The sequence below is a fragment of the Aythya ferina genome (genome assembly GCF_964211825.1).
Source record: "Aythya ferina genome assembly, chromosome: 1".
NCBI lineage: Eukaryota > Metazoa > Chordata > Aves > Anseriformes > Anatidae > Aythya > Aythya ferina.
In genome coordinates, this window is record NC_140296.1 from 145,259,616 (window position 1) to 145,273,032 (window position 13,417).

A 13,417-nucleotide genomic window follows, 5' to 3' on the forward strand; every position below is an offset into this window, starting at 1 on the left:
AACTCTCCACCAGTGTACAGCATTTATAGCATAAAAGACAACTTAACTGAAGTAACTTTTAACAGAACTTTAGTATAGACTTAGGACTGCTTTTCTCCCACAGGTATGTTTGTACTTCAGAACAGCTAGACATGGTAGACTTGAATTTCTAAAGCAGCTTTACTGAATGTAGGATAAAGAAGGTCACGACCACCTAAGAATGATGTGGTTTAATAAAGTTTAGGTTTAATAAAGTTTAATAAAGTCAGTGTTCATAAATTAGGAGAACAGGGCTAGGGAGGTGATCGTCCCCCTGTACTCAGCTCTGGTGAGGCCGCACCTCGAGTACTGTGTTCAGTTTTGGGCCCCTCGCTACAAGAAGGACATCGAGGTGCTTGAGCGGGTGCAGAGAAGGGCGACGAAGCTGGTGAGGGGCCTGGAGAACAAGTCCTACGAGGAGCGGCTGAGGGAGCTGGGCTTGTTCAGCCTGGAGAAGAGGAGGCTCAGGGGTGACCTTATCGCTCTTTTTAGGTACCTCAAGGGAGGCTGTAGCGAGGTGGGGGTTGGCCTGTTCTCCCACGTGCCTGGTGACAGGACGAGGGGGAATGGGCTTAAGTTGAGCCAGGGGAGTTTTAGGTTAGATGTTAGGAAGAACTTCTTTACAGAAAGGGTTGTGAGGCATTGGAACAGGCTGCCCAGGGAAGTGGTGGAGTCACCATCCCTGGAAGTCTTCAAAAGACGCTTAGATGTACAGCTTAGGGATATGGTTTAGTGGAGGGCTGTTAGCGTTAGGTTGGAGGTTGGACTCGATGACCTTGAGGTCTCTTCCAACCTAGAAAATTCTGTGATTCTGTGATTCTGTGAAACACACTAGAGTCAATGTTCATAAATTAGGAGAACAGCTCTTCACTACACAGAAAGATTCCTGCCTGCATTCAATAATAAGAAGAAAATAATAAAGTTCAGGTCAAGAGGACTTCAATTTTCAGAAGTACAACACTGCCAGGAAGCAAATTTAATGAAAAATTCATACAAGAAAGTGATTCCACAGCATTCTCTACTTCCCCAAAGTAAAAAGGTATTAACATCTTCTGTTTTATGTTCTCTTGCTTATGTTTCCTTACTTATACACATTAAAATATACACACACAGACACACACTCTCTTTGGCACCGTGAAACAGAGCAAACATTCTTGTTTGTTGTTAAGACACTATCCAAAGCAGAAGTGTTAAAAACGCTCTGAAGGGAGCAAAATAGTTACTATAGTACAGTTGCAGTTCAGAAGAATCTTGAAGGTGACAGGTAGTCAATGCAGAGCTCTTTAAACCCTGTGAAACTTGAACGGGTAATGCTTGATGAACCTAGCTAATAGAAAACTGGTTTACACAGCAAGCAGTGGACTTTCAGAATCAGTTTCCCGTTGAAGTTAGAGACAGACATCAGCTGGTTCAAAAAGGATGCAAGTGAATTCTTGGAGAATGTTTTTGGAAGTGACTTCAGAAGACTTTTGAACCTCTAAATAGACTTGCAAGCCTCTAAAATCCCCAATACGAAAGGAATAAATGAGCAAATGTGGTAAAGTCCACAACTTTTCTCAAATGGCATTGATCCTGCCAGTGTCAGAGAAAAAAGGTGCTAAATTAAAAGTATGCTATTGAATTAGGTGACACAGTTTTAGTAGTAAGCAAAGTAAGTTGTATTAGGTATTTTACAAAAACGGTAGAGGTATTCTAAAAGAACTGTGCCACAAATGGAAACCTCTATTAGAAGTAGTCAAAACTGATCAAATAACATCTATTGTAACACGAAACTTTTATCTTTTGTAACGTAGAAGAAGTCTTCTCACATTTAAAACTCAAATATAAAACTCATATTGAAGAAAAACATGAAACAATTCTAATAAATTTCTGCTTTTTAAATAAATACCTCTGCTATCTTGGCAAAAACTAAAAGCAAACTGAAGCACAATGACTTATGTTAGCTATTAGTGCACATTGTATCTGCTCTTTTGTTTGTAGAATGCTTGCATCTTTACCTCATAAACTAAATTCTTGGTACTTAAGACAATTCATTTCCAATTTCATCAAAAACTACTGATAATTCACTTTGCTAAGAGTAGAATATCCTTAATCTTATTTAACATTAATAATACTGAAAAGGCAGAAGTGATAGAACTGAACACAATATATAACAGCTCTGCTTCAAAGTCACTATATGCTGCAAACCACTACACTGTTTAAAATAACCAGGAATATTTTTAAAAGTCGTGAAAGAAATATGTTAAAATTAATAAAAAAAATAAAAAAGCTACTGTTAAGGTAGCACCAAGCACTACCTTAGAATTAAAAACAAATTGCTCTTTAGACTAAAGCTAATTACTTTCATGTTGCTTTGCTCTCATTTACTGTAGTATATTTTGGGCAAACTCAGATCAGTTTCTGGTATCACTGTACAAACCTCTACAGGTCTGTTCTTCAGCAGGTCTATAGAATGATATTCCATCGTTTTTCATAAACTTCAAAGATATACCAAGAATTCCCCAAACTGGTTTTGGGCTACATACATACTGTATAACTGAGGCTTAATAGTTCAGAAGTGATTGATTATACAAAAGAGCAGTTTTGTGGGAATCTGATAAATGGATTCATCAAAAAGCATGTTTTAGGGATATATCAGAGGTCAAAATACTGTAACCAAAATAAGTGATTATTAGGAAAGTGTGCCTCAGTTCTGACCTAGAAGGTTTAAGCTACCGCTGACAAATTTAAAAATTAACTTAGAAATTAACTCTTAAAGATTAACTCATTTACTTTAGTAAATTCAACCATCCCTTACTGAGGGCAACAAAACCCTGCTTTATGAATTGTATATTTCAGTGCTTGGAGTCTTTCAAACTTGAGAATTAATGACACTGTACATGTACTATTAACTACCAGTAACAGTAGGTTAATTAAGCTTTTTGTAGGCTTATCAAGCATACATGTAGCAGCAATTTAGAGAACAAACATTAAACTCTTGTTCCCAAATGGAAGATAAAAGTCCTTTCTAATGTACAGAAAAGTTTCAAGTACAAAACATCCCCTCCATGCACATGTACTTAAGTACATTTTACAGTTCTATGATGAAATGATGATTTCAGACTAGCATTAGAGCTTTAATCCTTAAATGTCTGGAAGGATGACACTATTTGAATATTGTATACATGCTAACAAAAACATTTATCTTTAAGTTTAAATTACCATATTATCAATGTTTTGGTTTAGCTGATATTGGACAAGCTTAAACCATCAAAGAAGGCCACAACTGTGCTCTGGTAAAAAACAATTAACGAATCCAATCCATCTAAATCATCACAGTAATTGATTATGGCTGATCACTGCAATTAGCACAACAGCGGAGCTTGAACACACTCAAACACTATCTTCAGTTTTGAAGCTTTCAAACTGTATTTATGTTTCTTATAGTATAATTTAAACTGAGTGCTCAAGATTCCAAAATCAAAGCATCTGAACAAGGTATCAGGAAGTCCTCACTGAAACAATAACTTCAGAATACTGTATGTAAACACAGACACTTTCGAGGAAGTGCCTTTAGATTAGTATAATACGTCTACCCTTAAGCCATGTTAGGTATTTACCAGTACCACACATATGCATGTATATACTATACCTGCACTGCAATTGTGAGAGCAAAGTCAGGTAACTTTTTTGTTTTAAACAATGCAAGTCATGTTGTTTATACAAAATAACCATACGTTGGCTATATCTGATTTCTCATATAGGAAAAAATGTCTGAATTTGAATATCAACATCAATTACGGTAATGTGTGAAGCTACAGTTCAAAGTAGATTCATCATAAAAGAACAACCTAAAAATGTTTTCTCTTTTTCACGAGTAGAAGAAAACACTATAAAAATAAAATGGTGGTGGTTAAGCATATTAAACCACCACATCAGAACAAAGCTTGAAAAAAAAAAAAAAAAAAAAAATCAATCCTTGTAACCAACTTCAGTACTGAACAAAGGATTTACCAAAGGGTAAAAGCAGTTTATAGAGTTGTGGCTTTCTGAAGCTGAAAAAATTACTGTGACAACCTGCTAGAGTAGTCATTTGTAACCACTAATTAATATTAAATCACATTTCAAATACTTCCTATAAAATCTACCAGGAAATTCCACTGCACAATTTCTCCTTATAGTACACTTCACTGTTTTTGATGATTATTCTTTTCAAGGTCAAATCAAATGTTAGGGGGTTACCTCCCTTTCACAGATCACCACTCTTCAAATTCTTCAAGGGATTCTAAGAAGAAATTTGGAGTTATATTTCTGGGTTTAGGCAGCCCTTAATACCCTTCCAAAGACAGGAATTTGAATACTTTTATCCTTCAATCATTCTACAACTTCTGAAGTGTCTGCGTATACAAGGGTTACATGGCAAGGCTTTGGTAGCAGGGAGGCTGCAGAGGTGGACTGTGAGAGTGCGGCCCAGCTGCCTCATGTCAGGTTAAGTGCTAGGTCCAGCCAGCTTCAAAAGGGACCTGCTGCTGGCCATAGCTTAGCCATGAGTGGCATCGGTTGTAACTCTGGGAGAGGCAGATTTAAGAAAGAGAAAAAAACCTGCTGTGCAACAGCAGCTGAGAGACTGAGGAGTGAGAAGCAGCCTGAGAATCAGCCCCGCAGAACCCAAGGTGTGTGCAGCAGGAGGTGCTCTGGGCACAGAGCAGCAGTTCCCCTGTGGCCTGTGGAGCAGGCTGTCCCCCTGCACCCATGGGTCCCCACATGGAGCAGATTTCCACACTGCAGCCCACAGAGGAACCCCCGGTGGAGTAGGTGGATGTGGCCTGGAGGAGGCTGCAGCCCATGGAGAGCCCCCGCAGGAGCAGGCCCCGGGCCAGAGCTGCAGACCGTGGAAAGGAGCCCACACAGGAGCAGGGGGTCTGGGGGGAGCTGCCACCCACCTGTGGGGGACCTGTGCTGGAGCAGTTTGCTTCTGAAGTATTGACCATTTGGTATGGACCCATACTGAAACAATTCTTGAAGAGTTTCAATCTGTGAGAAGTCCATGCAGGACATTCAGTTCAGGAAGGACAGCATCCAATGGGAGGGACCCGACACTGGAGTAGGGGCAGAGATTAAATTTTATGGACTGACTGCAACCCTCAAACCCCTGCTCTAATGGAAGAGGTAGAAAAGGGTGGATTGAGAGTGAAGGTGCTTTTAGTTTCTCACTGCTCTAGTATGTTATCAGTAAGCAATAGATTACATTACACTCCCTTATGCTGAGTCTGTTTTACCCCTAACAGTAACTGGCAAAGAATTATAACACACAAGATTAAGGAAGGAGCTCTACGCTGCAGTTTTCATAGTATTCCAGTTCTAGTTTATAACAGAGTGCTGCAGGCAGGACCTCAAGGTAGTTATGAAAATGTTAGCTATTTCATAACTTGAAGTTGTGGCTGACAAAACAACTTAATGCATTTGTAATAGGAAGGAAGAGGCAGGAAAAAAAAACTAGGAATTATAAATTTATCCAGAAGCAATCAGTTTGAGTTTCCTGAAACAGTACTAGAACAGAGGTAGCAGCATGGCATACTGTGTTTTTAGCAGGAATATTCTAGACTTTTTCCTATCAGTGAAATCCCCTCGCATTGAGCATGCAGCTACAGCTTCTTTTTCAAGTATCTATTTCACTTTTTACCTCCTTGAAGTCTCACCCCACACAATATTACAACTGTTACTTCCTATACAAAGGCCAAAAACTTGTTATTAACCCAAATTATTGTATATTTGGATTATTTCTGCCTACCCTACTTTTTCATAAAGATTTTCAATATTTTTTTATTTTCTTTGCTAAAATGAAGCAATCAAAAGCTTTGTTACTGTTAAAAGATGTAAATATTTCAATGCAAGTTCAATACCCAGGCAATGAGACCATATATCCGAACAGCATGATTTCCTGTGATCAGGTACTTCCAGAGTCCTCCCCACATAAGCTGCTAGCCAAACATAAATCTTATACTGCACAGTCAAGAAACAGATTAATACAAAAACAAAAAAAAAATACAGGTGTGTCAAAAAACATGCAAGGGATAAGTAACCATTAGCCTTAAGTAACTTTTTTTTCTTAGAACACATGCATCACTCTTCAGACATGGAAAAACAACAAGAGCTGTGTTTTATACATGTTACCAAAACTAATAAAATTTTCCACATAGTTCCTGAAGAATAAATATGAATAGGGGCAATAGACAGAACTTGAGCCACTCTAAGTGATAGGATGAGGCAAGCATGGGTATAAAATATACTAATGAGCCAGCTAGACAGACTATAGCTTCATTCCTCTCATCTGTTTCATGTCTCCTATTCTCAAGTTTCAGCTGAAATTCATCCATCCCCTAGAAAAACACATAGACAACTAAGTAAGCAGTTAGTACAAGGCAACAAGCAAACATCTGCCATTTACAAGGCAACGCAGATACAAGGTGAGCAGTAAGACAAAAAAATGGGTTCTGTTGCACATTTGCAATGACTGCAACAAAACCCAGAAGGCCACCCTCTGGAACAGGTATGTCACCATCACAAGACCACTGAAAATTCAACAGAATTGAAACAGAAGGTATTTCCATTCCATCTTGATTTGGCATCAGTGTTTCCCTAATCCCATAAACTAATGCAAGGAACTAAATTTAAAACAACAAATTTGGAAACCTCAACTTGCAGAAAACTAACTACAGGAAATTAACTTGCAGTACGGAAAAATGAAGAGTGTCAATGCCAGGGCTATTGTAAGGAAGCAGTTAGAATACACAAGTAATAATATTAAATGACTAAACAGGATCACCTGTTCTGCTGGCAACTAATGTTTACATTGGCTGAGCTGTAACACAGGACTGCAGCTTCACCTTCAATGGTGAATGCTAGTAGACAGCATGCTCATTATTCCCTCTTACCCTTTAGAAGAGATATTACGCCATGAAAAGAAACATACAAACATTCCTTTAGTCTTATGTGACTGAAACTACTACAGGACATCAAAAATTGAACATCTAAATACGACTTAGTTATCTGGTTGTACAAAATGCGACTTAATTTTAGCTGTATGCTACAATACATTCCGTAACAATACCTGCTTAGTCAGTTCTTTTTTTTCCATCTCTCCCCATATCCACAGACCCATATTGATCCTGACAAGACTACCAATTAGGCTGCGTTTTGTAAGATCTGGCTGGATTCTTCGTCCATTTCTAAATGCTACCATGTAAAATAATTCTACTGATCTACTGAAACAATTCTACTGTTGGTGATAGTGCAGACTGCTTATGCAACTCAATGTTTTCCCTTGTCATACTATATTCCAATATGTTTCAAATTCTGAGCTGTGTGGAGCCAGCAGTCTAACTGAATATGGGCTGCTAATGATTCCTGGGTAAACAACCAGATTTCACTAATCAAAGAAATCATTTGCATTTTAGAATGTCTCACACATTCAGCTTACATATGTGCAATAAGTATTAACTAAGAACACCAAAACAGCCCTTGCTAAGGAATAAAAATAGTAACAAACAGGGCTTTATCACAGGAAAGCCTTTTTGAAAATGACTTGCAATTCCACAAAACTGCTTCTTCTTTAAAGGACAACAGTTAATGCAGTGACTTCAACTATTAGCACTGTCTACAGGAAGTTGTGTTACTGGTGACACATACATTAAAAACTTTTGTGGAAACTGAGCTAACAAATTCAGAGTCAGTGTAGGTCCCCCATTACTTCTTAGATTAAGTTCTTATTAGTGTAAACGGTTTCTATTAAGAGCTTAGCAGCCTGAATAAATTCCTTGTAGAACTGCATGATCACAAGATTCAACAACAAGCAGTATATGTTTGAAGCAACCTTGAAGCAACCCAGGCTACTTCAGCTTAAAATCAAGAGGCCACTCAAACCATGCCAATTTGAGAGGTGGTGATAAAAGATCAAAAATATAAATACTTCATCAGCCAGTCCATGTCAATGGAAACTAGCAGATCTAGGCCTCCATGAAGAAATCTGAAAACTAATATAAGCTTTCCCAAGCTATCTAGTTTCAATAGCATTTTTCTAATTTCTCGTCCTAGACTAAGTTCACGTTCTGCATATCTTTCTATGATTACCTCGTATTTATGACCATTGGACTTCACCAATTCCAATCAATTTACAGCAAGGATAGAGATCAATACATTCTCAAAAACTGTGTGGAAAAAAAAAAGGCTGATTCAGGAAGGACTTTAATGTCATCACTAACTGCAATCCATGCATAATTGTTATTAGATGCCAGAAAATTCATGCGTGAACTCAAATTTTGAGGCATTCACAGGAAACAAGTTCAGAGCAACTTTAGAATGCAAAGCACTTCAAAACAGAAATGGCAAGAAATACACTGTATGATAGAGGAGATCTTTTGTAATGCATATATGTCAATCATATGAGTAGATATAGAAATAACATTTCTAAAAATCTCAAAATTTAGGATTAGCCCTACCCTCAAGGCCTGTATTTCCAATTTCATCACAAGATACAATCATAGAGAGCCATATGAACACTGCTGCAAATCCAATTTTGTATTAAACCATACAGTAAACAAAAACAACGTAGAAATCATGAGGTAAACTCACTGACACTAAGATATCCTTTAAAATGAAACCTCTTAGCTCTCTAAAAACTTGGCAAGTTCATCTTAACTCTAGGAATTACTGCCACAGTAGATTAATCAACAAGTAAAAACAGTCATGGGAATATTAGCTATTAACTTAATTAACGGTTAAAAAACAATGGTCACAGTAACATACTGTATCTGCCAATACCATACAAAGAATTTAAGTTTTATATATTGAAAAACTGCACCTCTAGAAGCGCTCTCATAATACACTCTCCCTGAATCAGAACCTTTTAGTACTGTACCAAGCGTGTTTAACTGAATCACTAGATGTTACTTTATGTTAGCAGTTTATTGCTCATAGAGGCATGGTACCAAACATCTGTAAGTCACCCTAGGCTGTAAGATGGAGATAGTATTAAAGCAATATGCAGAAAATTAAACATTTGTCTTGGTCACTGGCATTTAAGGCAGAGAAAAAGTTACTGTCTTTGAATTGGACTCGTTCTGGCTTGAAGAATGAAGGATTTACATAGTATATGCACTTCCAAGACATTAAAATCTTTCTAGTTATGGACCACATGGGGCAATCTGTTGCAAGTAACAACAGATTTTTATATTTGAGAATATCTCAAAGGAAGTCCTCACTACAAAATATAAAAATAAGCTTTCTAAGCTAGCAATATGTCCAACAACATAGAAAAAAATATCAAAACTGTATGAAAATTTACAAGTGTGCTTCTGAACAAAGTAAATTCCCAGAACTGAACTTCAGTTTTCAGTATCAGAAATTACATTGAATCAGACAACAGGACATAAGGACAATAGTCTGTATTTAAGCAAGCATTATATACCACAGCTCTGAACTGTGTAAGAATAGCAGCTCAGAAAACAAGAGCCTAAGTCTTTCTCTTCTATTATTATATACTTCACCAGTAAAATAAACTAAAATTCCCATACACGCCACGAAGACAAATGTTGAGAAATGTAAGAATTCTACACTAGTTACGAAAAAGTTCTTTTCTGTACATATGTTTAGTTTATTTGGTCCTAAATGAGGGACCAGTCCTTTCAACAGATATAAAAGACCAATATACCGTTTGAGTCCTAAATTAAGAGTCACAGCATTTCTTCACTTCTCTGACTCAGTCTGATGTTAGTTATCTTTCTGTGAAGTAGAGATAAAATCCATGCAGTGCCAAGGCAGTTAAGGAAAGCCATTTTACCTTGGAAACTAATGTTATGCATAGCAGGAAATATATATTCCTTTGTCTGAATAATTTAAGTGGGTTGATGTACTGCAAATTCACTGTTAATCTTCTCTCTTCAAAGGAAATGAGGTATAACAAGAAGGAGCACTTATGGAGACAAAACACTGCTTGAATTAACTACTGCTTTGTAAAATTGATCGCCTTTGCAATATAAATCAAAAGGAGACCAAAATTAGGTAAGTTTATTCTGCTCTGGACAAAATTTACAAGCTCTATAGAAGAGAAAGTTTGCCACCTTCCTACTTTTATTGTCCTCAATCTATATTTCTTAACCCTGATGGGTTTTCATTCATCTCAGAGAAACAGAGAGAAACCACACCTCTGACCAACTTCACAGTGGACATAGAGACACCTAACCGGCTACTCCAGCAAAACCCCACTCACTCTTCTGTCTGCTGAACAAACACTTGTAATCTAGCCTGATCTGCTGTTAACTTCTCAGTCAGAGCTCACAATAAATACCTTTAGTGGTTGCCATTACTTTTGCTACACTGCAGTCCTAGAACATTTTCATTCAACTATCTTTTCATTACAAGCATACCCTTTCTCTTTTAGTAACATAAACAGCATTTGTTTGATGTTTTGATCTTAGCTGGAGCAGCAAATCCTATTAAAAATCATAGTAACATAATTCACTAATGGGTAACTTGTTCTAAACATTTGTATCTCACCTTTGACAGAAGCAATTTCACACAGGAAACATGGCCCTCATAGACTGCTGATAAGAGTGGTGTAATATTATGTTTGTCTGGAGCCTGTAAATTGAGACACAGTTATTTGAAACACAATTTCAGACAGCATTAAAAGGTTTCGCTTAACTTCATTTTGTTTTTGTCAACCAGAGTGAAGTTAAGGATTTAAGAGTATTTTCCAGAAATGCATTCCTTCAGATTTTTTTGCTCTGCCATTTAAAAAGAAGTGTATTTAAAAATCGGTCAAGGGAACAGAATGACAGCTCTTCCATCAATCTACTTGGTATTCCAAAATTCATCTAGTATTTTTTTTTTTTTTTTAGGCCAATGATAACATTTGCAAAGTTTCAGCTGAAAAATTTTGCCCAGTTTAAGAACAGTATTCCCAATTCTCCCATTTTTCAGACAGTCTGGCTTTAGAAACCTGTTATGGCTGGAAACATTCTCTGTGCTTTCTTCTCTCTAACCTATGATCCTGGAAAGAATAAGAAGTGTAGCAACTGAAAAATTATTATTTTTTCCTCCATTTTGTGCTGAATTAGTAAAAATCCTGAGCAACTACTAATCTTTCTAGGCACCGATGAGAAAATTCAAGCCGTTTTGTTAAGGTCTGAAGCTAAGATGTTTCATACATTAATTTTAGGCAGGTATTCTGAAGCATGGCATTTGGGGTATATGGTTAAAGTATACAGAAACTTCATGGAGGACTGTTTTGAAGTGCCAATACTGCTCAGCCAAATCTTTTCATGACACAAAGCCATGCATGTCAAGCTACAGCAAAATGACAGTTTGTGCAATAAAAATGTCTCAAATCAATAAAATAAAAAAGACAAGCACACGCATTTAGACAGTTGATCCTGCCCCAGCTAAGGATGCATTGCAATGTCTTATGAAGTCCCTTTCAACAAATTTAACATGCATTTCATGTCACCCTTCAGATATAATTGCTGGTTCTATTTTTCTAATCATCATCATCAAATAAAATTTAATTTTTGTAGATAACAGCTTTTTCTAATGTGTTTCAAAGTGTTAGAACATTTAACAAATGTAATTTTAAGTTTCTGACCTTTAGGAGAACACCTGTCAGGCATTCTTAAATGAATCAAATTGCTGTTCCATCCAATTCTTCCAGTAACCATTTAAGCACTTATACCTATCGTGTATGTGGGAGAAAAAGAGACCCTAAACTGTTTGTAAATTGATGTACGTACATTAATATCAGCTCCTTTCAATAGCAGAAATTCCAGAATCTCAAGCTGTCCACAGTCTGCTGCATAGTGAAGAGGCTTCCTCCCACCTTCAAGTGTCCGGTTGACATCTTCACCCTTCAGTGTAAACAAACACATAAGCAAAATTTAAAGTTATCACAACAAAAAAGCTTGAAAAATATCTAACAACTTCAAATATTTAAGTTATTGCCTAATAAAAATCAAAATTAAGGTACTTGATTTTATTTTTCTCTTCACCTACACATTTAAAACTACATGACAGCCTCGGTTTCTCCTTCCACATTGAATTTCAGGTCTAGTGAGTGCCCAAGCGCAGTAGGCAACTTGACAACAAAAAGTCATTATAGTATGTGGAAAATGCCCATGTTTGCTTGTTTTGCTTCTCCTACACCTAACTGGGATCTTAGTTATCTGGCTACTGTAAGTTACTTTCCCTGGTTTTACACATGCTGAGGTGCTGCATGCTAAGAAGCTACATGTACAGAAATAAGTCAGCATCGTAACTACTAGCAAGTGAACACAGACCATCCATAATCTAAAACACAATTACAGAACTTCACTCTTTTATAAATAGCATCCACCAAATCTGTAATATGACACAAAAAGGTCTGAAGGCAGTTAATCAAATCAGGACACAGGAAGTTATATTCTAATGCCCCTCATAATAGTAGATTGAGGCATCCCTTAAGGTACAAATTAAATTTAATTCAGTGAATGCCTAATTAGCTTTGTTTCTTCATCTTAGGTTGTGCAACTAAGGATAAACTGATTTAATGCACTTCAGCAATGATAAGAAGTTACTAAACACCAAACACAGACAGGCCATATGGTAATCTCTTGTTTGTTTATGCAAGTGAGCTTAGTATTTCAGGTCACAGCTAAATTTAGCATCTTACCTCAAGTTGTGTGTCTCCACAGAAAAACAAACAAAATAATTTCAGCTGCAGCACCAATTCATACTTCTCTATTGGACCTTTGCAGTCCACTTACTCCTGTCTCAGCTCTGAGAGTGGAAGGATAGACCATTAAAAGGAAATCTTATTCTGCGCTTGATGTTCTGTATTGTCACAGCTTCGTACTACAGGCCAGTCAACAAGAACACCTGGCCTGGTGTTCAGAATTCTCCTCTCCTTGCCAATAGACTATTTGACTCTTTCCATAATAAATCCCAATGAAAGTAAAAGCAGCACAACAGTGTTTAACTTAACATGCTTAAATAGAATACTCTGCATTTTCTGGTTTCAGAAATCAGGACTTTGCAAGAACATTCAGTAGCATGAGAGCTTCAAAGCAGTATGAAAGAAAAATCCCTGTAGGTGGTATTATTACTGACCTGAGACACATGACTAGGGCTTAGGAAGCATGTTGAACGTGAGAAAAGAGTTTTAACTAACTTTAAATAGCTTTAACTATTATTTATAATTTTCAAAACAGCAAGAATGTACCTCTAAACAGAGTCCACCACAGCTTTACTTTAGCTGTGGATACTCAAAGTACAATATGTAAGATACTAGTAAGGCTACTGAAAGTCTAATTATCTTTGACAACTTCACTGCCGTGCAAGTCCTGTGATGCAACTTGTCCCTTACTTTGCCAATTTTCAGTACAGATCATTG

The 13,417-nt window shown here is 37.0% G+C and overlaps 1 protein-coding gene across 1 annotated transcript in view; it reads right to left on the minus strand.

The window, feature by feature from the left end:
• MTPN (myotrophin) overlaps positions 1-13,417 on the minus strand; it is a 42,576-nt gene that overhangs the window by 5,197 nt on the left and 23,962 nt on the right. The window contains exons 2-3 of the mRNA XM_084513619.1: positions 11,784-11,897; positions 10,552-10,635 (exon numbers count right to left, since the gene is read on the minus strand). Of these exons, the coding sequence (XP_084369745.1) occupies positions 10,552-10,635; positions 11,784-11,897 (198 nt within the window). The remainder of the gene's footprint in view (positions 1-10,551; positions 10,636-11,783; positions 11,898-13,417) is intronic.